We start from the raw sequence: 27,377 nt of genomic DNA, 5'->3' as shown, positions 1-27,377 counted from the left end.
AACTTAAATAGCCAAAAACTTACCACTTCCACACGGATAGGGAGGATAACTATTAACAGTTATTTAACCTTTAACATGAACATGAATCAAATGTAATAATTTTTTTCTGGGTACATGATACCATACAGCATCCATATCAAACCCCAAACTATATTAGGAAAGCAGGAAGTGAACAAATGTAACAGTTAGTGATTGTAAAAGTACCAGATGGAGGAGTAGGATTTAATAAGCTTTGCTTCTTCCTACTCCTTTTGGACATGTGGAACTGGGAACTGATTATCAACTTTCATATCAAGGCGGGGGCCTCAAACTGGTGTCCTGCGGGCCACATTTGGCCCGCCGGCTGCGAGTTTGAGACCCCTGAAAGAGGGGAAAAACTGTGGCTACTGTCATTGAATTCTTCTTCTCTTGTACTCGTGCAGACAGCAGCGGTCCATCCAGTACGGTATCCAGCGCCGGGCCGTCTTCTCCCACGACGGCCGACACGTCCCCACGTTTCAGTTTCAGTGACAAGATCTCCCTGACTCCTCAAAGTAGCGAGGAAACCCATTCCTGTCAAAACGTCCCATCCCAAGCCGCTCCACCGATAGCATCCCAAGCTCCGGATGCTAATTTCCTCTGCGTGTCGTTCCCTTCTGACGCACCTCAGACGCCAAATACCTCACCCCAGGACGGCGGCGGCGGCGATGAATGCGGTAGCACCGACGTTCAACTCGAAAAATCCGATCCGGAAGCAGCGGATCTTTCCGGCTGCGGCATTTTAGACGCGGGTTTGAGGCCGCCCTGCTCCGCTTTGACTGAGCTGTCTCTCGGTCGCATGGAAGGTTACTGCCTCCCGAGCTCACTTCCTGTGTTGCTGGAGCTCAGGGAGAGCAGCAGCGAAGCCGGGTCCAGCTCCCAGACCCCCGTGTCCCCTGAAGGACCGGACGAGTTCTTTGACACTCAGGAGTCGTTGGATTTGTGGCTCGACAGTCCCGAGAGCCTCCCGGAATCGGAGACGCCTCTTGAGGTGAGCGCGGATCCTCCGGAAGAGCCGTGAGGTCTAACGGGTGGACTGGGCGGATCAGGAACTACCGCCGGGGGGGGGGCGTTTTGATAATCAGCTTGGGTACTGAGATTAATGTCGCTTACTGGGACGTATTGGTTTCAAAACTGCGGTTGTCAACGATAGCCGTGGCTAGGACGTTAGCCACCGACGTGAGGCCAACGGGTGCGTTTTTGTTACTCGTCCTAAAAAAGGATGAAACAACACCCAAAACGGTTCTACGGACTTACTAAGTACCGGTTCCTTTCCTGTTGCCCCTCCCACAGACCTGCCGACACGTAATACTGCGTCTTCGCTCTCTTAAGGTACGCAACTTCGATCCGTGCGCATCTCGAATGATCGAATAATAAGCGACCGCACGCGTGTACGACCTTCTCCGCTTTTTCCGGATCTTCTGCCTGTTGTCCTGCACGGAATAGCTGCAGCTGCAATGTTCCCGTAGTCGGCTTAATACGGGAAGCTAACAAGCTAAATAGTCCATGACAGTTTTGGTTGAAAGCCTCACAATTATTATTACAACATAAAAATTATTTTGAACATCTTAACAAGAAAAAGCTGAAATATTAACTATTATATATATATATATATATATATTTGTATTTTATTTCAAATACAAATATATGGCATTTATTTTAAACAGCTAAATTTTAACAACAAAAGGCTGAAATGTTAACTATTACTTTAAATATGTATGACTATTTTATAAAAGTCAATATTGCCTATTTGTCAAAAAAATATGCAAAAGTTATGTATTTAATATACATGAAGTATTTCCAATAATAAAAATAGGTAAATGAAATAAAATACAAATATATATGGCATTTATTTTAAACAGCAAAACTAACATTTTAACAATAATTAGCTGAAATGTTAATTATTAACTATTACTTTAAATATGTATGACTATTTTATATAAGTAGATATTGCCCATTTGTCAAAAAAAATGCAAAAGTTATGTATTTTTTTGTATACATGAAGTATTCCAGATTATAAAAATTGGTAAATGAAATAAAATACAAATATATGGCATTTATTTTAAAAAGCAACACTAATATTTTAACAAGAAAAAGCTGAAATGTTAACTATTAACTATTACTTTAAATATGTGTGACTATTTTATAAAAGTAGATATTGCCTTTTTGTCAAAAAATATGCAAAAGTTATGTATTTTTTGTATACTTGAAGTATTTCCAATTATAAAAATGTGTAAATGAAATAAAATACAAATATATGGCATTTATTTTAAAAAGCTGAAATGTTAACTATTACTTTAAATATGTATGACTATTTTATAAAAGTAGATATTGCCTATTCGTCAAAAAAAAAATGCAAAAGTTATGTATTTTTTTTGTATACATGAAGTATTTCCGATTATAAAAATGGGTAAATGAAATAAAATACAAATATACGACATTTATAAAACTTCATACATGTTGGGATCATATGTAGTATTCTACCCTACTTTACTCGATGTCAGTAATGTTTGGTGAGACACACAAGCACCAAACCCGATCGCAGGAACAGCAGGCTTTTATTGCAGCTTTCAACAGGCACAAGAACCCGGGGGCGTCATTTCTTGTCCGCCCCCCACACCACTCACCCCCCCCCCCCCCCCCTCGGGAAAGACAGTCTTATTTATGTGTTAAATTGCTTATTTTTTCTTATTATGTCTTATATTGGGGTAACAGTAGGGGTGCTAGTTCATGTCCAACGGACTCTAATTACATAAAAAAAACCATATTTAGAAGGTTATAAACAGGTTTTATGTGTGAGATTTTTGGCAGGTCTGTGCATGTCGACATCGACTTTTTTTTTTTCGGAGGGCGGACCGGGACTTGATGAGCCGGTGCACGTGTCGATGACATAAAGGGGTTCCACCGTACTTGAGCAAATGTAAGCTGGTTTAAATGCTCGGCTTTCAACTCTGCAATCAAACCCGTTGACGACTATATCTGTCGTTAACGTTAATTGGATGGGCGGATTGTATCCGGGGTGATTATTCCAGCACATTGGGAATCATGGAAGAGTGATCACGGGAAGAGTCTGAGCTTTTGCAAAAAGAGTGTGTGCTGTTACTTGATGATGATGATGATGATGCTAGCCGAACTGCTAAACTGCCAAAGGTGAGATTTGACGGTGAAATATTTATTTTGACGTCATATATTTTCAATAGAACTGTATCACTGTACGCTTTTGTGCCATTGTATTTTTCTAAGCCGGTATGTAGCAGCTGATGTGCCCCCCCCCCCCCCCCCCCCCCCCCATGTGGTGAAAGTCTTCTACTCCAAAAATGGTGAGAAGGTAACACCTCCACTGTGTTACCTGTGGTTGAACCCCCATACAGGTGATTGACAGTCCGTTACGTACCTTCAGGGGGGTCGAACGAGCACACAAAACAAACATGGTGACCTGATCCGGAAATAAACCGCTCTCATTAAGGCTGTGATTTGTGTACCGGAATGTTCTTTTCGTTAAATATCTGATGGCTCGGTTGTAAGGCGGTCGAGTGGTTAGCGTGCAGACATCACAGCTACGACACCAGGGTTCAATCCCATATTAAATATATTTAGTATGTGCTGCGGGCCTATGAAAAAACATCTAGGGGCCACAAATGGCCCCTGGGCCACACTTTGGTTCACTCCATCTAAACTCTTAAGCAAGAAAACCTTGCAATGCTATCACTCAGCTCGTTTGAGTCAAACTTAATTCATTTTGATTGCGACAATCAAAATGCTGCAGGGCGGTCCAAGTGGATAGCACGCAGTCCACACAGCTAGGAAACCCGTGTTCAATTCCACCCTGGGCCATCTCTTGTGTGGAGATTGCATGTTCTCCCCCGTGCATGTAAAGGATGCTTCTCTTCCCTTGGCATAGGGAACATAATCAAAGTTCAGGGAACCATGACAACGCATGGACAATGATATCAACATCTACTTAAACAGGGGTCACCGTAAAATACAATTTAAAAAAAAAAAAAAAAAACAACAAGAGACTTTTCTTCAGTAAATTCAGTTTTATTGTTCTTCAGCACACTCTTCCCCACCTCAAATAATTATCTTCTGGAGTTGGACTTGTGTGCATTTGAAGAGAATGACAGAATATTGCACTCAAAACAAGAAGTGACATGAGTAAAATCAAACACACCCGCCATCTTCTTCTTCCACCCAAAACCTCTCAGCTTTAGACAGACCAGCTTCCCTAAACCACAGTCGTCCCTCGTTTGTCGCCGTTCATTCATACTAACAAAACGTTTGTACTTTGAGAATAGAAACCCTGTTTATTACTTTAATTAATACTTTTTAAACCGTTACTAGCGCCACGTAGACAGGAAATAACACCCCTGTTAGTCTTTTATAACTTGCGAAGGCTACGGGATCACTGCAGGGACATAACAGGCGGCCACCGCTAGCATAGTAAGCTAACTAGTTAGCATTGAATATTTACTTATTTACTAATGTTAACGTTTTTCAAACAGAGTAGAGGAGAATAGCAAAACAACAACCCAAACTGTTCCAACCAGAGATATATTTTTTAAAGTTAGCGTTTTGGACATGCCATAGTTCTCCATTGTTGGGGCACAAGAGGCGGTCGCCGCTAGCATAACAAGCTAACGAGCTAACTAGTTAGCCTCGCCAATGTACTTATTCTAAAGTTACGAAAGTCGGGAAGAAGGCAAAGTAAGAAACTAAAAGCTTCCAACTTCCATACAAATTAGGAATATATTTCCCCTCACTCTTATCATTTTGGACATGTATTGGTTGACTCTATTGTAGGGACATAAGAGGCGGACGCCGCTAGCATACCATGCTAACGAGCTAACTAGTTAGCTTCGCCAATTTACTTATTGTAAAGTTACGAAAATCGGGAAGAAGGCAAAGTAAGAAACGAAAAGCTTCCCGTTTCCATACAAAGTAGGATTATATATTTTCCCCCACTCTTATCATTTCGGACATGTCATAGTTGACTCCATTGCAGGGACATAAGAGGCGGTTGCCGCTAGCATAACAAGCTAACGAGCTAACTAGTTAGCTTCGCCAATTTACTTATTCTAAAGATATGAAAGTTGGGAAGAAGGCAAGGTAAGAAACTAAAAGCTTCCCACTTCCATAGAAATTAAGAATATTATTTTCCCCCCACTCTTATAATTTTGGACATGTATTGGTTCACTCCATTGCAGGGACATAAGAGGCGGTTGCCGCTAGCATAACAAGCTAACTAGTTAGCCTCGCCAAAGTACTTATTCTAAAATTATGAAAGTAGGGAAGAAGGCAAAGTAATAAACTAAAAGCTTCCTGACTAATAATAAGCTACAGTCAACAGCAATAATTAACTTTGGGGAAACGGCATACAGTAAGGGAGCGACGTTAAAACCGCGATATAGCGAGGGATGACTTTGTACACGTTCCTGTCCTGTCTCAATTATTACCAAAGGTGCACATGCAAGTTCAAGCGTTTCTTAATAGAAATGATCAAATAACACAATACAGTCCAGTTGATGAAGTCTGGTGTCTTTAAATACTTTTATGAGCAGCTTGTATTGTGTATGAATCGTGCGGCGTGGATTGCTCCTGTTCCGGGGAAAAAAAAGCATCAGTCCTTTCAAAGTCGATTAGCGTGATAACATTTATCATCCAAAGAAAGAAGCTTATCATTTCACATATGCACACCTGATTTATTTGCTTTGAGACGTGAGCTATAAATACGTATGGTAACCAAGGCAACCAGGAGATGGGGGTGAGTCCTCCACGGAGAACGTAAAGGTCGTCTGCATCGTCACATTCAAATCAATTCAAACTGCTGCCTTTCAAGTCTTGCATGCACCGCTATAATAGCATGATAATATAATTTTATAATAACTTCTTGGTCCCTTCCTTTGTTGGATGATGCACTTTGCACCCGGTTGCTGTTGACGACGTCATTGTGGGAAACAGGTAAATACAAACAGAACAACAAAGTTTGCTTCATTATCAGTTTCATGTACATTTTTGTTCATATTTACTTGCTCGTGAGCAGGAAACATCTCCGTGCGGAGTTGGGGTCTCCCATGTGCTTGCGTGGGGGTTTTCATACCGGAGTCCTGGTCCCGAAATGGAGCCGAAGAAAGTTTCAAGCGGCAGAAGTTTGATAAAGGTGAGAAACACTATTGAATTTAAGAAATAACTTACGGCAAAACAGGAAGGTGGTGTTGTGTCTTTAATGAAGGTAAACCGTAAATGTTTATTTAGTAATTTATTTTGCGCTAATATTATACATGTGGTGTAAAATATAGCAAAGGGACATTTTGTGATAAGGATGCAGTTGGACTGACGCTGATGTTGTATGTTAAGCAAAAAAATATACACTAACCAAGTCATTTTTCAACGTTAACCGAAAAACAGGCAAATTAAGTTTCCGAGAGGTGGTGCGGTACACTAGTCGGTACACCCTGGACTGGTTACCGACCAATCACAGGGCACAGGGGGCAATTTAGCTAGCTTTCAGACTGGGGGAGTCAACAGGAGTTCCCACGCAAAACACACACGAGGAGACACACAAACCCCACATAGAAAAGCCCGAGCGTTCGATAAACCCAGAACCTCCGTGTTCTGAGTCAGCCACACGAATGACCGAGTACAAGTGGAGAATTTCACACAATCACATTGTAACGGTTACGCAACAAAAATGACAACAATTGTGCTTATTTGGCTGGCAGCGTAAGAAAAATAAACAAAAACTCTCCCCGGTTGAGACCAGCTCGTCAAAGCCTCTTTCACAGCGTCATGTGTGGACCATACAATCGTAGGTAATATTGCAGGGGTGTCCAAAGTGTGGCCCACAAATGAAGTAGCTTTTTATATTATAAAGCTGCTTTTTAACAATATTGGAATGATACTTGTACTGTGGCGAGGGCTAAACATTAGCTTTCAATTGATACTTGATATGTTAGTTTAATTATTCATGATATCGGCTGGTATCAGACCGCTCTTCCGGTTAAGATCCATACCTGAAGGCGGTAAGAGGATTCCTCAATGGAATATTTCCACAGTTAGAACACAGAAAACCAACTTCTAAATGCATTTTTTTAATGTTAGAGCCCTCTACACATGAAATAACACCCCTATAGTCAATGTTGAATGCACAACTGTCAAGGTTTGAACACCCCTGATATATGTTACCAATGCTATCATCAACACTCTTCCAATCCTCCCAAACACATCCGGACAAAAAGGCACATGTGGGTCTCACCTCTTTTGCACGAATCCCACCCGCCCCACGCACACGCAAACACTCCCCTTTTTAGCAACCACATGTTTCCCTTGTCGCACGTTTTGTCGTCGGTAAAGATCCCACGAGATGCAGCAGCTGAAACGAACCTCAACTTCCTCCTTCGAACGCACAAAAATGCCGCTCTCGGTCAAGACGGAGAAGCCGTCATCGCTTCTTCTCAAGCTTCTCCGCCGCAGCATCACAACTGGATCTACAGGACTGGGGGGGGGGGATTATTATTGAAACCCACAGAAATCGTATCACTGCAACAGCCGACTTTTCGTCATAGAAATATTGCACGACATTATAAAGTTTGGAATAAGATGTTTTCTACGCTCTAGATAAGATATATTTATTCAAGACGTTAAAAGGACACGCTGGGCTCTACGGGGATATGTTCTCTCTTTTCTATGACGGTTGGAGGCACACAGGAAATTTGCGGTCGTGGAGGAAACCGATCACTAGCATTTTCTACCAGCACAACGTTTCACTCGACTATACTGCAAAACAAAGACAGAGACCGGAAAGGATAACGATTCCGTTTGGCCTGACGGTACGCTGATGTGGACTCTTAACAGGACAAGCAACTTAAGACCACTTTTTGTTTTTTTTTTACAGAAACTGCCTTTTTTTTTGGGCTGTGTCTCAATTGGCACACTTCCGTACTGACACTCATGGTTCGGTGGTTAGACCGGGGGTGTCCAAACTTTTTCCAGCGAGGGCCACTGCACTATTTTGTATATTTATTCATTAATTTTCAAACAACCATTCACACTCACATTCATACCTATGGACAATTTGGAGTCGCTAATTAACCTAGCATGTTTTTGGAATGTGGGAGGAAACCGGAGAAAACCCCACGCATGCACGGGGAGAACATGCAAACTCCACACAGAGATGGCCGAGTGTGGAATTGAACTCTGGTCTCTATTTTGTACATGACAAGTTATATTTCCAGAAAGAACTGCGATGTAGATCAACAGGTCTATTATTAGTTTTAACTTAGCATTAATTTTTTTCTTTAGATAATACGTCTTCTCGTAATATATTATTTTATTCCCATATTATAACTCTTCCCAAATCTAGTTTTATTGTAATTACAGCAATATTTTGTTTCTCAACTTGCAACTTAAAAAAAAACATTAGACATTCTTTTATTCTTGAAAAAAAAATTCCAGGTTCAGAATACGTTTTTTCACTTTTTAAATTTAATTTATTCATGTCGAGTTTTTCCCCCATTTTTTAATTTTCCAAATATTAAAAAAAAATCTTATATTTTGACTTTATTCCCACAATAATTTTCCGAAAATTTTGTTTTTGTCTTTGTTTTGTTTCTCATATTAACACTTAAAAAAAAAATTTAAAAAATAAAAAATATTTTTTTTTTTCCATTCAATTACAACTATTTTCTCTTTTTTTATACTTCATTCTTATAAAATTACTGCAGATTTTTCCCCTTCTGCTCTTTTTTTACTTTGTTATATTTTGGGAATGTGCCCAGGGCCACAGTTTGGACACCCCTGGGTTGGTCGATCAGGGTTTAAGGGCGAGTATTTTAAGTGCATGAGTGCCCTGTCCGTGTAGGTCCTCCTCGGTTTACTTTTAGTGGAAGTTGAAGCACTTAGCCACAAAACCTGAAAACGTGTGCACCAATGAACTAAGTGTACAGAGTGTACTTATTGAAGTGTACTGACGGAAGTATTCCATTTGAGAAGCAGCCTTGGTCTCAACAACGGTCTTTAAGAACGACTTCATAGACAAAGAAGCCCACTGTGTCTTTGATAGAACGCTAATGACGTGGAGAACATCCATGTTGCAGATGTGGCAGCTACAACAAGCTTAGAAGTTAATACAAAAAAAAAAAAAACAAACAGATCGTTATCCAAAAGAAGGGACAAGAAAAACGACACACTTGAGAGTAATTCAAACGGATCTACAGTTAGGCAGGCCAAAAGTGTGCGAGGCAGCAAAATACCACATTCTTAAAACTCAATTTTGCAGGCAGGAAAGGATTCGTCCTGCATGACGACAGTGCTGCTGGAGGCCAGAACCATGATGTTGAGCTCCTGCTGACGCTCGTGTGTCTGCTGGTACCACTCACGGGTCACTTCCGTGTCGTGAGTCGGGATCAGCGTCACCTACAGGGGGAAAAAAAAAAATCATATTTTACATTTCATGCCGGTCGAGTGGTTAGCGCGCAGACCTCACTGCAAGGAGACCAGGGTTCAATTCCACCCTCGGCCATCTCTGTGTGGGTTTTCTCCGGGTACTCCGATTTCCTCCCACATTCCAAAAACATGCTAGGTTAATTAGCGACTCCAAATTGTCCATAGGTATGAATGTGAGTGTGAATGGTTGTTTGTCTATATGTGCCCTGTGATTGGCTGGCCACCAGTCCGGGGTGTACCCCGCCTCTCTCTTGCCCGAAGACAGCTGGGATCAGCAACCCCCACAACCCTCGTGAGGAAAAGCGGTAGAAAATGAATGAATGAATGTATACTTCAAGTGGTTAGCTCGGAGACTTAGGTTCGATTCCATGCTCGGCCATCTCTGTGTGGAGTTTGCATGTTCTTCCCGTGCATGTGTGGGTTTTCTCCGGGTCACATGCTAGGTTAATTAGCGACTCCAAATTGTCCATAGGTATGAATGTGAGTGTGAATGGTTGTTTGTCTATATGTGCCCTGTGATTGGCTGGCCACCAGTCCAATTTGGAGTCGCCAATTAACCTAGCATGTTTTTGGAATGTGGGAGGAAGCCGGAGTACCCGGAGAAATCCCACGCGTGCACGGGGAGAACATGCAAACTCCACACGGAGATGGCCGAGGGTGGAATTGAACTCGGGTCTCCAAGCTGTGAGGCCTGCACGCTAACCACTCAACCACCGTGCAGCCCGTCATCATACATTAAAGCGGTAAAACACAAGGTGAAAATATACTATATATAAAAAAAACAAAAGACACTCAATAAAAAAAATAATAATCATATTGATAATAATGCTAACAATAGTAATAATAAACAGTATAACAACAATAACTTATTTCCTCTTCAAAGTATTAAACAGCAACAAACAAAAAATACATAAAAATAACAAAACAAAATTACAAGAGACTTAAAATCTGTATCGTGTTTTAGTAGTAGTAGTCGTAGTAGTAGTAAAAAAAAGAAAATATACTCATTCAGCCAAGTCGCACACACACTAGCATACTAAGCTAAGCTAAGCTAAGTTAAAGTCTATAACCAAAGCTAAAAGGTCACCTGAAGATTTGACCCCCATTGAGCTTTGCCATCCAACAGCGCGTCCAGAACTCCACGGCTCGGTTCACCACCGGCGGCATCGTTCCCACTGACCACGTAGTACGCGGAGCGGATGCGTTTGAAAAACTCTTGATCCACGTTCTTGGCGCTGCAGTGGTTGGGAATGTAGGCCATGTCCACGTAGATAGGAGCTGTAGAACCAGCCTTTTGTGAACCTGCTCGGTGAACATGAAAGCTGTCGTGAAAATGTACCTGTCAATCTTCAAAAGTCACATTTTGATTCCACTTGCCTGAACTACTCTTGCTCATGTTGGCCAGCCCCTTGCCGGGGTTGTAGCTCGACCTTGAGAGGTCGTCGTCCTTTGAGCCTTGTCCATCTGACAAGCGAGACATACGTGAGCTCTTATCCGCTTCCTTCTTCTTCAGCGACGCGCTGCGAGGAGACGACATCTGTTTGATGGGCATGGGCGACCTCTTACGTCTGGATGGCGATGCTTTGCTTTTCCCTAAAGCTTTCTTCAAGCCTTTAGGTTTAAGTTCCTTCTTATCCAGAGACTCGGGATCCACCATGCAAACATCCGGACGAGGAGGGTGAGGGTAAGGGTCTTTTTGAGGCACGGGAACCGGGTCCTGGCTCTTCCAGGACGCCGAGTGGTGCCCGCCTTCTCCCGTGGTGGATATTTTATCTACGGGCATGTAGTCTATATCCTCATCGGAGTCCATGTTGCCTTCGGCGGCGACGGAAGGGTAATCTTCCGTGCCTTGCGGCACTTCCGAGTCCGACTGAGAGGCGAAAGACTCGCTGATGGAAGTCGGCGGCGTGTCCTCGGTTGCGAGACCCAAGCCGGCCGACATGCCGCTGCCTTGATGCAGTGAGCCGCTTTGGGACTGGTGGTGGTGGGGCTGTTTGGCCCGTCTCTTAACCGACAGGTCATGTTCATCCCCTTCCTGGGATTGGTCACTCCTACGTCCTTCTTCCTCCTCGTCATCGTCGCTACATAGCTGCTTCATGGACGGGTTGATGAAGGAGGGCGACAGGTCGGTTTTACGCTGCCTGTATTCACAGGACGAATACCCCGGAGACGTGTGGCCTGCATATGGGGGGGCCGCTCCGACGGGCGCTTTACCGGCGAGCTCCTGATCACTGTCATCATCCTCATCCTCATCATCGTCATCCTCCTCCATTCCTTGACGGCTACACTCCTCGATATAAAACGGAGAGTGAAAAGGCTGATTAGTTGAAGAGAGAGAAAGCGGGCGGGCAGGGTGCTCCGGCTCCATTTCGCACTCCTCCTCAAACTCATCGTCATGACGATAATGAGGAGGCGAGTCTCCGGGCATCCTCCCTATCTGAGGCTTGGGCATTTCCCACTCGTAGGAGCTCCTGTAGCCCGCCGCACCCTCCATGGACTCCAGCTTAGCCGGGCTTGCAAGCGCGCCGCCGGAGCTCGCACTGATTTCCGTGAAGCCGGTCGGTTGGGCGCTGGTCGGGTGTGTCCGGCCGGCTTCAAGCGGTGAGGACATGTAGGAACCCAGAACATCTGCGCGCACGTTGCAGGTCTTCTCACCTCCAACCGAAGCATCTGGCTCGGCAGAGAACGACAAAGTACCCGCAAGACCGCCGGAGGGGGATATTTTAGACTCCCCCTTCATATAAACCTCCTCGTCTTCTTCACTGCTGTCCGTCTCCTCAAAATAATGTTTGCCTTCGATGTCTGGCCTCGGTGAAGAAGTGACGCCAAACAGCGCAGCGCTGGCCGCTTCTTTATCCACCGAGAGCGCTGCTTCCTGAGCGTGCAAGGTCAATGATTCCCCGAAGTCTTTTACGGAGTCCAACTTGGCCGCTTCAGACCACTCGGGCTTATAGAAGCATTCCGATTGAGGGCGTTTATCCATAACGCCACCCAAAGAGGTCATGCGCTCCTTTTTGTCTTCAGCGGCAGTCGATGAAAGCGAAGAGAAGGGTTTGACCTCTTCAAATGGTCCGAGAGGTGAAAAGTGAGCTAAACCGAAGGTGGACTCGGGAATCTGTTTCTCAGACACCTCCATGTAGCCCTCTTTGGTGCCGGTTAAAGCAGATAACAGGGAATCGGCGACCGGGGAGCGTTCTTCCTTAAAGGAGGAGTACTCAAATACCGGCTCGGCTGACGCAGGTGTCTCCAGCTCTTCGGCCAGCTGACGACTGGTAGAAAAGGAGCCTGAAGTAGAAGAGGAGTAGCTGTAAGCCGAGGACGAGGAGTACCCGGGGGCGGCGTTGCTCGTGTACTGATCAGCTCTATCGCTGTAAAAACTACCCTCCGATGATTTCAAGTTGAAATCTTCGTTATTTTTATCCGTGGTCTGACTCGGTAAAAGTGATTCCTTGTCTTCTTCTCCGTATAAGTGGAAGTCTGTGGAGAAGCCAGAGAAACCCGTAGCTGCTAATTCAACCGTCTTACCACACACGGATGCGGGGTCGGTCTTATCTTCATCTACGACCTTTGTGGTTTCTTTGTCGCTTGGCTTCCCCTGGCTGTTAAATCCGTATCCGGCCATAGAAACCATAAATTCCGGCTTATTTGAGCTCAAGGTTTCACTGACGGGACCCTTGACCTCCTTCACAGATGTTCCTTTGACACCTTGATCCATGTCAGAACCGATATCACCTTCATCGTCATCTTCCTCCTCCTCATCATCATCATCTTCATCAGTGATATCATCATCATCGTAGTCTTCCTCGTCCCTTGCGGTCAGTTTCCGCATATCAATTTCCAAACATGGCGCACTGTCAATATCGCCGGGGACGTCATTGGATTCTGTCGTTGAGGAATATGCTGCAGGTTTGGGGCCCTCAGGTTGCCTTGAAAAAGACAAGGGGTCTTTTTCCGATGATGGAGAACCAGAAGCTTCAGGCTTATCTGCCACTGAAGAAAACCGACCCGTGTATTCAAACGTGTCAGGTTTTTGGGTCTGTTGGACCAATGGAGAAACAACTGAACGGCTCTTGGACTCCGGCCACGTTGGGGTGGAAGTATCTTTTCCATATGAAAGTGTACATTCCTCTTTTTCTGATATCGTGTCCCTCGGACACACGTCATCCTTTGAAATGTTTTTGTCCGCCTTGTCCATGGACTCGTGACAATACGAATCGGATTCCACTGAACTTGTCTTGCTATCATAGACGTCACCGTAAGAGAATGTTTTGCCATGTACATAAGGCGTGTCTTGTCTTATATACACGGCTTTTTCTTTGGTCTCCTTTTCTGGGAAAGCACCAAGACCAAAATGAACACTTTTCTCTGGCCCCGTGGGAGACAGATCCGTTTTCTCGGCACTTTTGTGCGGATCTGCTGAAGAGAACCTTGATTCTGTTCCGGTTGGAAATTCCTCTTCCGAGTATATGACTTGAGGCTTTGGTTTCTCATCTGCACTCGGAGACAGATCTGTTTTATCTGATCTTAGAATCTCAGTGTCTTTCTTTTCGGTTTTGACCTCAGTAGTACTTAGGTCATCATCCAGGAAGCAGCCCTCTTTTGCCTCCATTAGTTTAGCCTTAACAGCAGGTTGGAGATCCTTTTTGATGAAATAGTCATCTTCATCCACACTGTCCTCTTCGGATTCCTCCGATGCCTCAAACGCATCCGTTTCACCCGGCAGTCCGATTAAGGAGGTGTTGTCCGAAATAGTGACTGATTTCTCCGCTTTATACGGATCAGGTTGTTTCACGTCCGTCGCTCCTTCTGTGCTACCTTCGGTTTTCGAGGGTTTTTCCTCAGCCGGAGAGTCAGTCGCCACTGACTGTGTGGGTGAAGCCATTTTCACGGTGCTGTCATCCGGACTAATACATCTGTCGTCACTCTCTTGCCTAAATCGGGACTCCAGCCCAGGGGAGGTGGATAGAGGAGGTGCTACAGGTTGCATTCCGGTAGTCTCCGATCCTCCTGTACTGGACAAAGACTGGTTTTGACTGGAAACCTGTGTGGGAGATGTTTGCTTGTCGGAGATTATAGAAGAAACGGTGGCTGAGGGAGATTTCTCTTTCTCCGCGAACATCACGGACGCCGCATGTCCGTAGCCTTCTCGGAGTTTACCCAGTGGGATGTCAACATTTGGAGTCTGATCCTCATCCTCGTCATCGTCATCGTCTTCTTCATCGTGAGCCGCATGTGCCTTGGCATCGCTCTCCATCTCAGGAACGTTGGGCTGGTACTCATCGGAGGAAGGAGATTTAAAGCATTTGTCATCCTCCAAAGAAGAAGTGGGTGAGATGGTACCAGCAGAGTGGAGATAGTCCTTTCCTTGGTTACCGGGCGAGGGTACGTTATTGATGGTGTCAAGCAGGAGGGAGTTCCTTCCAACTTCTTCAGTCTGAGGAGCCGTAACAGAAGCTATTGACTGGTCCTCGGCGACAGACGTCGCAAATGAAGACATTTTGTCATATTCTGTTATGGATGTGGCCGAGGAAATGTGTTCCTCCTCAGCTAGAGGAGCAGCAATGATAGCGGGGTAGGAAGCAAGCTCCGGAACTCCTACCAGGGCTTTGGGTCTGACATCCACAACATCTGACACGGCAGAGCTCTTGATTTCTTTCAAACCCTGCATGGAGTCAAAGGTGCCAGGGACATCAGGGACTGAGATGTCATAAGATCCGACATCGTATCGTAACTGGGGGATTTTCTCCTCTGGATCCTCGTGGATCTCTTCATCGGAGATGGTCTGTTCGGTCTCGGAGTAAGCAGGAATGGTTTCATCTTGGATCAAGGAGAACTGTTCGGAGGCTGATGCCGCGACTCCTTTCCCAGGCGGAGCTGCGGTGGACAAAGTAGATTGTCCAATCGACGTAGTGTCATCTTTTCCTGTTTTTTCTTTTTTCATTTCCTGTGTGTTACACTTAAGAACCTCATCATCTTCTGTTCCTTCCAGCTCTGCCTTTTCAATGACGTCATCCTCCTCTTCTGAGCTTTCGCTCTTCTTTGATATGTCTTTTAGGTCATCCTTTCCGGAATATTTGTCATAATCCTCAAACGTCTTCACGTTCATCGTGCTGCCTTCAAGTTTATCGCAGCTTGAATCCTTTCCCGTTTGTTCTGAAGACATTTTGTCTGCGTTGTCTTGCTCCGGTTTGACGGAGAACGTGGACGAAAGCGTCTTTGTCTCAGTAGCTGATGTCGTTTTCTCATCCGGTGGAAATGAGGTAGAAACTTTGGTATCCTTGTGAACTGACAAGTCGAATATCTGAGTAGAATCATTCTTGGGTTTGGACAACTCTTCTCTTTTCAGAGCCTCAAAGTCCTCAGTGAGGTCCTCCGGGGAGGACACGATGGATCTGTCCGCAACCTCTTCTTGGAGGTTCTTGGGGAGTGGCTTTTTACCATTTTGATCCTCTTTAAGTCCGGCATTTTTTTCCGTCTTGGTCTTAGCCTGAGTCTTTCTTAGAGTTTTTCTCACTTCAGGGGTGAGGGGCTTTAGGTCGGGTTTAGTGATTTTTCTCAGTTCTGGCTTACTTGGGTCCTTCTTTTTGTTTTCTTTCTTGTCTTCCTTTCTTAGATTTTCATCTGCTTTGACTTTTTCTCTCTTAATTTCTTTCTTCTCTTTGTCTTTCTTTTCATCCATACGTGAGACTTTGTCAGTTTTGCTGCTTTTGTCCTTTGATATTTTCTTCTTCTCCAACTTGCCTGCTGCGGGCGCCACTTCGCTATTTTTCTGTTGTTTTGTGGCCTTCAGACTTTCGCTTTTGATTTTCTTCTCGAGTTTATTTTCTTTCGTCATTTCACTCTTGGGTTCGTCCTCCTGGCCGACCGTTTCTTTCTTGGCTGTTTTCGAGTTTGGTTTTGGTGATGATTTCAGACTCTCTTTGCTGTCTGCTCTTGATCTCATCTTTGTCTGTTTGATGATAGGCAGCGGCGCACCAGATGATATCTCTTTTTGAGTCGCCACCGGGTATCGCAGGAAGTCGAGATGTTTCAGTTTCTCCAGGCCCTCAAAGATTTTATTCTGTGGTGCGTTCCCGGGGAAGAGTACCCTGACTATCTTTTCTGTGGGACGATGAGGAATCCAAACAATAAGAGCAGTCACTGATGTTAAATACGGAACGGATATTTCTCCTTCCTTTCCGTTGGACATCAGAATCCCCGTCTTGGCTTTGCTGTTCCCGATCCATTTTTGCATTAGGAACTGCATCTCTTTGCTCTCTTTGACAGGGTTTAGCACATACATGTCCAGCTTTCCGACTCCAAGCTTGTGAAAGAGCGTGATCGGTTCAATGGTGTTGCTCACCGCCCTGTGAAGAGGCTCTGGTGTGATCCCAAGCTTACTGAGGTACTGCAGCGTCAGCGACGCTTCCTCAATGCTTCGTTTCACTTTCAGAGAGGACTCCGGCGTCCGAAGCTTCTCTGGGACGTTCAGAAATACGATCCCCAGCTCGGGGGAAATGAGGTTCTTCATGGACTCGCCACTGCTGCTTGAACCGGATCCTTGGTTGCGCTCCTCCTCCTGTTCTGCGATCTTTCTCTGGAATAAGCCATTGATGCCAGGAAGGTTGTCCGCCCCGATGTGGGTGAGCAGAATAGAGTCAATCCTGTCGAGGTGGCGAACCAGTTTCCAGAAGCAAGACTTCCTGTCCGATCCGCCGTCCACCAAGATGTTAAACCCGTTGATGGCAAACAACGCCGAGTCTCCTCTTCCTCCGGGAAAGATGTAGCAGCAGGGTTTGGACAGTTTCAAAAATCCTCCAGAGGTCGGGGCCTCTAAAAGGTCAAAGGGAGACGCTGCATCTACCGTCTCGGAGACGTCCTCCGTGACCCCCTCCATGTCGGGATGCTGAGGTTCAAATGATATCCCAGAATATTTTGCAGCAGATGCTGCTCCTGGCTTTAGTCCAGGGAGCTCCCACCCCCCCTCCTCTTCTTGACAGGAAATAGTAAGCCTCAGTGGCTGTCAATCACCTAGAAACACGTGCATAGTCGCAATTTAAAGAGAAAAATACGCAAAAGAAAAATGAAGGCGTTCTGTGCTTACTTGAGCGTTGGATAGGATATCAGAGAAGAGTTGTCAGGTAAAGACCCCACCTTGCCGCACCTCCCTGCTCAGAGCTTTGGCCGCTCGGTATCAGCAATTTATTCCCAGCAAAATCGGCAATCGGAGAATGGACCTGGCCGGAGAGCAAAAATAGTTCACAACAACACAGACCGTCATTAGAATGAAATATCAATGCCGCAAAAGGATGAGATTCACAACGTATACAATTTGACCCAGCACCTCCGAGAACCCACATGTCCTCCGCAGATGTACTGTAATGTATTTTGAAGTCTGATGCAGCGATTGTTTTGATCTGACACATCTTAAGTAAGTCTGTCAGTTTCACGATCATGTGCTCAAGTGTACAATTAGTGTACAAAAGATAACGAGCGGCGCTGGGGAAAACATGGAGCGGAGATGGGATTGCAAGATTTATCGTGTATCAAATGAATCTTTATCACCAACTCGTTTGGAAAGGGCGGACTGCTGCTAATTTACTGCAAAAATGCAAAAAGTGACAACAAAGGAGAGAGAGGCTGACAAAGTGTGTGATGAAGGAATTATGAGGCTTTTCAATTCTGACACTGCAGAAAAAGACTTTAGTGGTTTTAGTTCCCAGGAGGAGGATGAAGAAGGCTGGTAGGCTACTGTTTAGCAAGCTAGTATATTACATGCACTGTTTGGGTGGGTGTGGTGTGGGGGGGTGGGGGCATTTATTTAATCAAAAGTTAAAAAATCTTTCTATATAACATGGACTTCTGGCAATTAGGAAGTACTTTGGGCCAATATATGACCAATCACAGTGGAGTGGGCGTGCCCGGAGGCGGGCCGTGGGTGGAATAAATTAAAACCAACCATTTTGGTGGGAAGAAGCACAAATCCAAGGAAATACAGCTGGAACAGGTGCAGATTCTAGAACATTTTTTGTGAGGGTTATTGTGTGTAGCTGCTCTACAGGAGTCCACAACTCAATATATATAAATATTTATATAAATTAGCATAATATGTCCCATTTAACAGGAGATTTTGTTTAAAAAAATAGGTGGTTTTCAGCCACAAAACAGCAGAGCATAATTGATGAATATATTTTTGAAAAACCATGACAGAGTGAGGTCGTGAAATTAAAATTGATAGTGGCCAGTGATGGAAATAAAAGATATAAAAATGCTATAAATATTCATTCATATCAGGGACTGTCCTCATGTGTGGTGAGGACTAAAATGTGGATAAAAATACAGCCCAGGGCCGACACATCATGTAGTACAAAGTATTGACTGCAGTTTTTTTTTGTCTTATACAGTTGCGTCTCACCTCTTCTGATGGGTCAACCAACACCACTGTCTGAAGATGTTGCTCTGATATTGGCGAAAACGCTGGCCTAAGGTGAACACAGAATTACATGTAAATATAAATAATGACCTTTGCAAACAATAATATGAATATATTATCATATTATCATATATTCCTTCCCTGCCCTGTACAACATTTGAGTTTATCATAACATTCAACCCCTAAGCAGTCAACCCTTTATATATGATGTCTCTGACATGTTTCTGTCAAAATATGGAATATAATATTATGAATAATATAATAATATTTAATAATAATATGAAAAAAATAATATGAAAATCTTCATACAAGGATGAAGAATTAGATTGCAGTTAGAGTGCAAAAGCAGCTTGGAATATGTCAAATCAGAGGTAATTGTATTAGAATAAAGTCAAAATATTAAGAGGAAAAAAAGTTGAAAGATTAAAGAAATAGATATTTTTTAAGACGTGGATATGAGAAATGAGAAACAAAGCAACAAATAAAGATTAGATTTTTGTAAGATTAGGTTGCATGAAAAGTTATATATTGTAATATTACGAGAATAAAGTCTACATATTATGGGAAAAGTCATTATGGGAAAAAAAACTTACAAGAAGTTTAAATAGTTGCAAAATTTAAATTAGAAAAAAATGTAATTTTAGTATCATAGGGGTTAAATATGAAGAAAAAGTTGTAATTTTTTTAAGTTGTAATATTGTGAGAAACTAAATAATATTTGGTAATTTAAGTCAAGGGTAAGTGAAAAAGCATGACCGGAATAAGTCAAAATATTAAAAGAAAATACAAGTCAAAATTTTACAAGAAAAAACTTTTAATATTATAAGAAAAACAATAAATTTTTGTAACATAGAATTTAAATATTGAAGGTAAAATGCATATTTTTTACATTTATTATTAATAATATTATATATGAACATTGTTCTTGCATTAAAATAACGTGACAATTTTTTCCCATTTTTTTTTATTTACCACCTCTTAATATTATGAGAAAACAATACATTTTAGAAGCATAGAATTTAAGTATTGCATATTTTTAACATACATTATTATTATTATTATTATTAACATATATTAACATTGTTTTTGCAGTAAAATAACATGACCATATTTTTCCTTTTTATTTATTTATTTATTTATTTATTTATTTATTTTTACAAATGATGATGTGGAGCACCGTCACAATACAAACAAGTCCTTCACCTTATGTCATCACATTTAGCCTCCATAGGGCTGTGTACCAGCAACCTCCAACCCCTCCCTACTCCTACTCTCCTACTTCCCAGTTTACCTTTCTTCTGGTGTTAAATTCGGTCTATAAAAAAAATAGACTCACTAAAAAAAAGAGACTAAAAAAGGCAAAATGATGTGGCTGCCAGGAGCCTCATTGGTTGTTACCATGGACACTGATGTGGCTGTCTCTGCTAGCAGAGTTACACTGACCCAGTCTTGGCTGAGGGAGACGCATTGCAGCATTTCTGCAGAGAGGGAGGGGGGGAGGGATGGCTTGTACTGTATGACAGTATGCATACACCATCACATAGAGTATGAGCAGCACTATCGTACAGTTTGTACGCAGCCACGTTATCACAAGAGCTATATTTAGCACTACAGACTTTGGTGCTTTTTTCGCCTTGAAAAGAAAAACACACTTCATTATTCACATTATGCAAATATAACTTATATTAATACATCATGGATTAAGAATCTGAATGAGCCTGACTGATAAATGTGTGACCAAGTATACGTCTGTTGGACATTTGGTGGTTATACATGATCAAATAATGAGGGTGGCATAATGCCTTATTGCAGTGGTTTCCAAAGTGCGGCCCAGGGGCCATTTGCGGCCTTGCCCACAGACTATTCTAAAAATATAATTGAAGAAGTAAAGTAAAAAAAACAACAAGAATAAAGTGAAAATGTTAATAATGTCCTTGTCATATTCTAAGGAAAAATAACGTCATTTTAGTAGCATAAATGTAAATATTAAAGAAAAGTCCAAATTTTTAATTTACAGCAGTCATTTTACAAGAATAAAGTGAAAATATTAATAATGTCCTTGTTGTGTTCTAAGGAAAAATAACATCATTTTAGTATCATAAATGTAAATATTAAAGAAAAGTCATCAAGTTATAATGCTACGAGAATAAAGACATAATTACGAGAAAAAAATCACAAAAAGAAAGTCAAAATAGCTGGAATAAAAAAAATAACAGAAATGAAAAAAAAACTGCTGTTATTTTACGGGAATAAAATCAAAATACCCCCCAAAAAATCATACTCTAACAAAAACAAAAATGCTAATTTAGCAGAATAAACCCATAATACTGTGAGCATGACTAATGTCATTTTAGTTTAAATATAATATTACACGAAACAGTTTCAGCTATCACAATATGGGAATAACATTAGAATATTTTGGAAATATTACGAGAAAAAAAGTTTTAATAAGAAAGTAGAAATAAAATAATAATAAAAAGAGCCAAGACCAAAGTTGATAGTAATAATAAGCTTTTTCATCTGTATCACAAAGCTAAGATGTACTTTTTTTTTCTTGAAATATATTACATATATACAACTTCTTAGCACATCTACAAATATCAAGTGTATTCGGGGGGGGGGGGGCATGGGTGGAATAAATTAAAACGGACCGTTTTCACAGGACGCACGAAACCCAAAGTTATACAGCTGGAATAGGTACATATTCTGGAAGATCTAGATTAAGATATGCCTTTATTCGTCCCTCAGTGGGGAAATTTGTAATCTAGGAAGCTTTCTGTGCTGGTTATTGTGTGTAGTTACTCTACAGGAGTCCACAACTCAATACAAAAGGGCTGCTAGTGTGTTCTGCTGTCAATGTGTTCAAATTAACTGTTAAGTTTAATGAACAAAAAAAAAAGCTTGATGCTATTCCTCTCCGATTCAAAGGTTATCAAGCTAACCTGTGCTAACCTGTCGTCCAAGTGTGAAATAAAACTCAGGAAAGTTGATTAAAACTGTCCTTGACCATCTTCTCGGCCTTTTCAATTCCAGGCTGGCTAAAGTCCAAAAGAACTAATAACACACGGAAAAGTTGTTGGATGGAAAATAAATTACGGAAAGGTTCCCGAGGCCCGGTATATAAAGTCCTGACCAGGGGTCTCAAACTCAATTTATGTTATTTATGAATGTTAATAAATGGAATATGTCCATAGTAGAGCATAAAAACCTGCTTATGACTTTCTAGATTTTTCTAGATAGTTTTTAACATTAGAGCCCTGCAGACATGAAATAACACCCCTATAGTGAACGTCGCACTCCTTTTATTCATTGTTCATATAACTTTGGGGAACTTTTATGCTGCAGGGACTCGACCACAGTAAGAATAGTAGCTATTTATTCTTATAAATTAGCATTTTTGTTTTTGTTAGAGTACGATTTTTGGGGTATTTTGATTTTATTCCCCTAAAATCACAGCTGTTTTTTTTTTATTATTCCAGCTATTTTGACTTTTTTTGTGATTTATTTTTTCTCGTAATTATATCTTTATTCTCATAGCATTATAACTTAAATTAAAAATGCATTATAACTTAAATTAAAAATTACTTCTTAAATATTTGCATTTATGATACTAAAATGATGTTATTTTTCCTTAGAATATGACAAGGGCATTATTAACATTTTCACTTTATTCTTGTAAAATGACCGTTGTAAAATTAAAAATTATGACTTTTCTTTAATATTTACATTTGCTACATTATGCTACTAAAATGATATTATTTTTCCTAGGAATACGACACAGACATTATTAACATTACTGGGTGAAAACTAGAACAGCAAAAATCTGCAGTAATTTTACAATAAAAATCTAAATCTTGAGATAAAAATGTGAAATCTAATGAGAAAAAGTTTTTGGTTTCTTAAATTTAGAATGAATAAATAAATAAAAATAAAAATAAAAATAAAAATAAAAATAAATTAGGAAAGCAGGAAGTGAACAAATGTAACAGTTACTTTAATAAGCTTTGCTTCTTCCTACTCCTTTTGGACATGTGGAACTGTCAACTGATTATGTGTAGTTAATCATCTTTATTATTTTTATTAGGGATATCCAATATAATTTATATTGGAGGCTAACTGGTTAGCTTGTGAGCTTGCTTAGCTAGCGGCCGTCATGTCTTGTTGCCGTTTACAACATCATATGAAAACTTCCAGTATTCCTTAAAACCTTTTCTCATTAGAGTTCACATTTTTAAGCTTTAATAATAATAATAATAATAATAATAAATTTTATTTGTATAGCGCTTTTCAAAATACAGAAAAATGGAGTTGAATAAAAGCAAGTAAACGGAGTAAAATATACATTAAAATACAAATAAATAAATCACATAAAATTTAGATTTTATTGTTGTAAAATGACTGCAGATTTTTGCTGTTTTAGCTTTCTTGTTCAATGATATGCCACGGGCCGCACTTTGGACACCCTTCCTATCAAGTGTCTTTGGTACTGAACAAATTGGTTCGGCTGTACTGTTATTATTTAGCAATTACACAATGCTAACATGATCTTCTCTGACTAAATCCTGAACAATCTTTCCTTTCCCCGAACACGTAAGAGGGACGTAACGTAACGGCGCGGGGGTGTTTTAAAGGAATAAATCAAAAGCTAAAGAAGCCCATACATTGGAAGAGGTTTGCAGCCTCCGCCATCTGAGTTGGCGGCGCACACTTCCTGCCCACACAATCCCACGCCACGGCTTCGCGTGCTTCAAAGAGATGTCTTCAGCTATTTATTCCTGACGCCGTTTGTCCTCGTGTTTAAGTCCCGTTCATGGATCCTTCAGCCAACTACGTCCACGATACAAACAAGCGTAGTTTCAGCATTTCGTCTAAACCAGGGGTCTCAAACTCAATTTACTTGGGGGCCACTGGAGCTCCAGTCTGGGTGAGACTGGGCAGCATCAGGTTTTCCAAAAAAAGGCATTTATTAAAAACAAAAAATTTTTAAAAACTTTGGTTCCAATTTTCTACAATAAAAGCTCTGATAAAACATTCCACTGTTCTCAAATATCTTCATTTTTATTTTTCTACACAAAATAAGATGAAAAATAAAGAAACAAATCAAGAATAAAGAAAATCAATCAGTAATAAATAAATATAATAATAATAATAAAAACTTAAGAAAGCACATATAGTTGGTGGGTAGACAAATAATTTTTTTCATATTAAAATGAACAAAGCATTATTAGAGCCCTGTAGACATGACAAAACACGACTATAGTCACATTTATACTCTTTTTATTTACAACATATTGCGCAACTGCAGGGTCTTGAGACGCATGCTAACTCGCAAACTAGACAGCTAGCCACCTAAACGGTAGCCTTCAAGTTATTTCCTTTCAACTTAAATAGCCAAAAACTTACCACTTCCACACGGATAGGGAGGATAACTATTAACAGTTATTTAACCTTTAACATGAACATGAATCAAACGTAATAATTTTTTCTGGGTACATGATACCATACAGCATCCGTATCAAACTTTCATTAAACTTTCATATCAAGGCAGGGGGCCTAAAACTGGTGTCCTGCGGGCCACATTTGGCCCGCGGGCCGCTTGTTTGAGACCACTGGTCTTTAAACCACGATGAGCACCGCGTGTACTTCCCGCCATTCAGGAAGTCACAATTTCTGTCTCGGCATGATGACATGTTTTACATTCCCCTACTGTTGTTAAAAGCTGTTGTACCCCGCCTCTCGCTTGAAGACAGCTGGGATAGGCTCCAGCACCCCCCACCCCCTTCGATAAGCGGTAGAAAATGAATGAATGTACACAAAATCGGGAAGGCGGTGTTATATTTTCCATAATGGAAAGGCTTGCTGTGCAGCACTTAAAAAAAAAAACCACTGGACTAGCCTGTTGCATAATCTCGGCGTTATTTGGAGAGTGAGGTCTAATCTGGTGCCTTTGGGTCAGAAGATGTTTTTTTTTCTACAACTACAAATCAGGTCACCCAAATCTACTGAACTGAAAGCTAATAGTTAATAGTGCAATGACAACATAATCCACTGTATGAAGAAATAAACATGGAATCTAACGAGACACCTCATTAAAGCTGAATTAATCACGTGATTCAAAAAATATATTTTAATCGGTCCCAAAAAGAGAAAACGTTCGTCATATTTTACTTACATGACACCCCCAATCCGCCGATTAAACCGTTTCATTCCTCCGGCGTGACCCCCATCCGTACACACCGTTGACGCTCCGAATGGCCGTGAAACAACACACCGCCTTCACGTGCGACTCCTGCCGAAAATCACGCGCCCATTTCCGGACCAAAATTTCCCGACGTGTCCTTGTTTCAAAAGGAGGCAAAGGCACGAGATGAAACGTGGATGTTTCTTACCGTCCTTCGGCGGTCCGGATGGAGGCGAGGGCGGGGCTTTGCTGCTGCTGCTGCTGCTGCTGCTGCTGGGCTGCGGATGATGATGAGGATGAAGGGACGGTTGCTCGCGCTGCATTCGCGGACCGCTCGTAAAAAAAAAAATTCACTCACCCCGTTTTGCGAACGTAATCCAAGTTACTAATAACACATTTAATATTAGCAAAATGTCGATGTACATAATGACAAGTAGTTGTGTGAAGATTCAATGAAACGATAAAACCTTTTCTGGGAATAAATATAACTTTGTTCCATATTTTATACATAGTTTATACATAGAACACCATATTCAGTGAATGGATATAAGTTCAGGCCAGCGCACAGGCTTCACAGCTAGGAGACCCGAGTTCGATTCCACTCTCTGCCATCTCTGTGTGGAGTTTGCATGTTCTCCCCGTGCATGCGTGGGTTTTCTCCGGCTTCCTCCCACATTCCAAAAACATGCTAGGTTAATTAGCGACTCCAAATTGTCCATAGGTATGAATGTGAGTGTGAATGGTTGTTTGTCTATATGTGCCCTGTGATTGGCTGGCCACCAGTCCAGGGTGTACCCCGCCTCTCGCCCGAAGACATGCTAGGTTAATTGGCGACTCCTATAATGTCCACTTTTTTGGATAATTTGTAGTGTCAAGGTGACTATAGGGGTGTTATTTCATGCCCACAGGTCTCTAATAATGTTTAGGTTTAATTATGAAAATATTCTATTTATAAGTAAGGAATCATACTAAATCGCATGGTAGAACATGGTTAGCGTGCAGGCCACACAGCTAGGAGACCAGGGTTCGATTCCCCGCATTCCAAAAACATGCTAGGTTAATTGGCGACTCTAAATTGTCCATAGGTATGAATGTGAGTGTGAATGGTTGTTTGTCTATATGTGCCCTGTGATTGGCTGGCCACCAGTCCAGGGTGTACCCCGCCTCTCGCCCGAAGACATGCTAGGTTAATTGGCGACTCCTATTATGTCCACTTTTTGGGATAATTTGTAGTGTCAATGTGACTATAGGGGTGTTATATCATGCCCACAGGTCTCTAATAATGTTTAGGTTTAATTATGAAAATATTCTATTTATAAGTAAGGAATCATACTAAATCGCATGGTAGAACATGGTTAGCGTGCAGGCCACACAGCTAAGAGACCAGGGTTCGATTCCCCGCATTCCAAAAACATGCTAGGTTAATTGGCGACTCCAAATTGTCCATAGGTATGAATGTGAGTGTGAATGGTTGTTTGTCTATATGTGCCCTGTGATTGGCTGGCCACCATTCCAGGGTGTTACCTCACCATCCTTCATCCGACTCCTCTTTAAGAGGAAACGCAATCGCCCATGTGGCCAGATTGCCTCATCCGTCCATCAGTCTGCTGGGAGCTGTGGAGACGTAGCGCCCTCAGACAGTAATGGACTACAGTGATGGATGCCTGATTACCTGCGGCGTGTCTCGGTTTCATCATGGTGCTGCAGAACCTGCATCGTATGGGGGGGAGGGTCTCTTCGGGGAGCTAAAGATAGGACTATTAGGTTAAAAATGGACCCTCTCCTGTAATGACTGAGGTCGTGTGTCTTTATGAATTGATCATTATTACATCTATGTTTGATATCTGTTCATTATTCTTGTTGTATTACGTCACACCAGGCTTTCCGTAGCCATATTCAAGCTAGAAGGCCAATATCTTCCTTGCTTGTTTTGCATCTTCATTCATTCAAAACTATGGGAAGAACAGGTGCATGGTAATACAGCCATTTTATAAGAATTAAGGCAATATATTATAAGGAAAAGGTCTGAAAATTTGAAGGTAAATATCATATTTGTGAGGAAAAATAACATCATTTTAGTCGCGGAAAGTTTAAATATCTAAGAAAAAAATTATGAGAAACAAATAAAATTAATTTAATTTGTAATTTAAAAAAAAGTTGTAAAATACAATAAATAAAATAATATGGCAATAAAGTCATAATTCCAAGAAGAACATGTACAGGAAGCAGTTGGAAAATAACAAAGTTATTTAAAAAGTCATAATTTTACCAGAAAAACATCATAATATTGAGAAAATATGTCATTTTAGTAGCATAAAGTTGAAA

The 27,377-nt window shown here is 41.6% G+C and overlaps 3 protein-coding genes and 1 long non-coding RNA gene across 7 annotated transcripts in view; 2 read left to right on the top strand and 2 right to left on the bottom strand.

The window, feature by feature from the left end:
- Positions 1–3,741, top strand: part of ppip5k1a (diphosphoinositol pentakisphosphate kinase 1a) — a 33,301-nt gene extending 29,560 nt beyond the window's left edge. For all 4 annotated transcript variants that reach the window (XM_058076996.2, XM_058076994.2, XM_058076990.2 and 1 more), the window contains one exon: positions 423–3,741. In XM_058076996.2, coding sequence (XP_057932979.2) covers positions 423–1,039 — 617 coding nt within the window. In that variant the 3' untranslated portion in view covers positions 1,040–3,741. The remainder of the gene's footprint in view (positions 1–422) is intronic.
- A 1,021-nt stretch (positions 3,742–4,762) lies between these two features.
- map1aa (microtubule-associated protein 1Aa) lies at positions 4,763–17,430 on the bottom strand. The gene is made up of 3 exons (XM_078793254.1): positions 10,837–17,430; positions 10,547–10,761; positions 4,763–9,429 (listed from the first exon to the last, which is right to left on the bottom strand). Exons 1-3 carry the CDS (start codon positions 17,333–17,335, stop codon positions 9,274–9,276), a joined length of 6,870 nt encoding a protein of 2,289 aa, XP_078649380.1. The 5' UTR covers positions 17,336–17,430; the 3' UTR covers positions 4,763–9,273.
- On the bottom strand, positions 17,337–26,749 carry LOC144900117 (uncharacterized). The gene is made up of 5 exons (XR_013628457.1): positions 26,725–26,749; positions 25,261–25,330; positions 18,854–18,920; positions 17,543–17,675; positions 17,337–17,469 (listed from the first exon to the last, which is right to left on the bottom strand). It is a non-coding gene; the product is annotated as an uncharacterized LOC144900117 (long non-coding RNA).
- Positions 18,837–27,377, top strand: part of tp53bp1 (tumor protein p53 binding protein, 1) — a 40,523-nt gene continuing 31,982 nt past the window's right edge. Inside the window, exon 1 of the mRNA XM_078793258.1 lies at positions 18,837–18,925. The gene's annotated coding sequence lies outside the window, so the exon portion shown is untranslated. The remainder of the gene's footprint in view (positions 18,926–27,377) is intronic.

The sequence above is a fragment of the Doryrhamphus excisus genome, linkage group LG1 (assembly GCF_037039965.1).
Source record: "Doryrhamphus excisus strain RoL-2023G ecotype Guam linkage group LG1, RoL_Dexc_Guam_v1.1, whole genome shotgun sequence".
Taxonomy (NCBI): Eukaryota; Metazoa; Chordata; class Actinopteri; order Syngnathiformes; family Syngnathidae; genus Doryrhamphus; species Doryrhamphus excisus.
The sequence above is the reverse complement of the archived record's forward strand: the minus strand, read 5'-3'. Positions and strand labels throughout refer to the sequence as shown.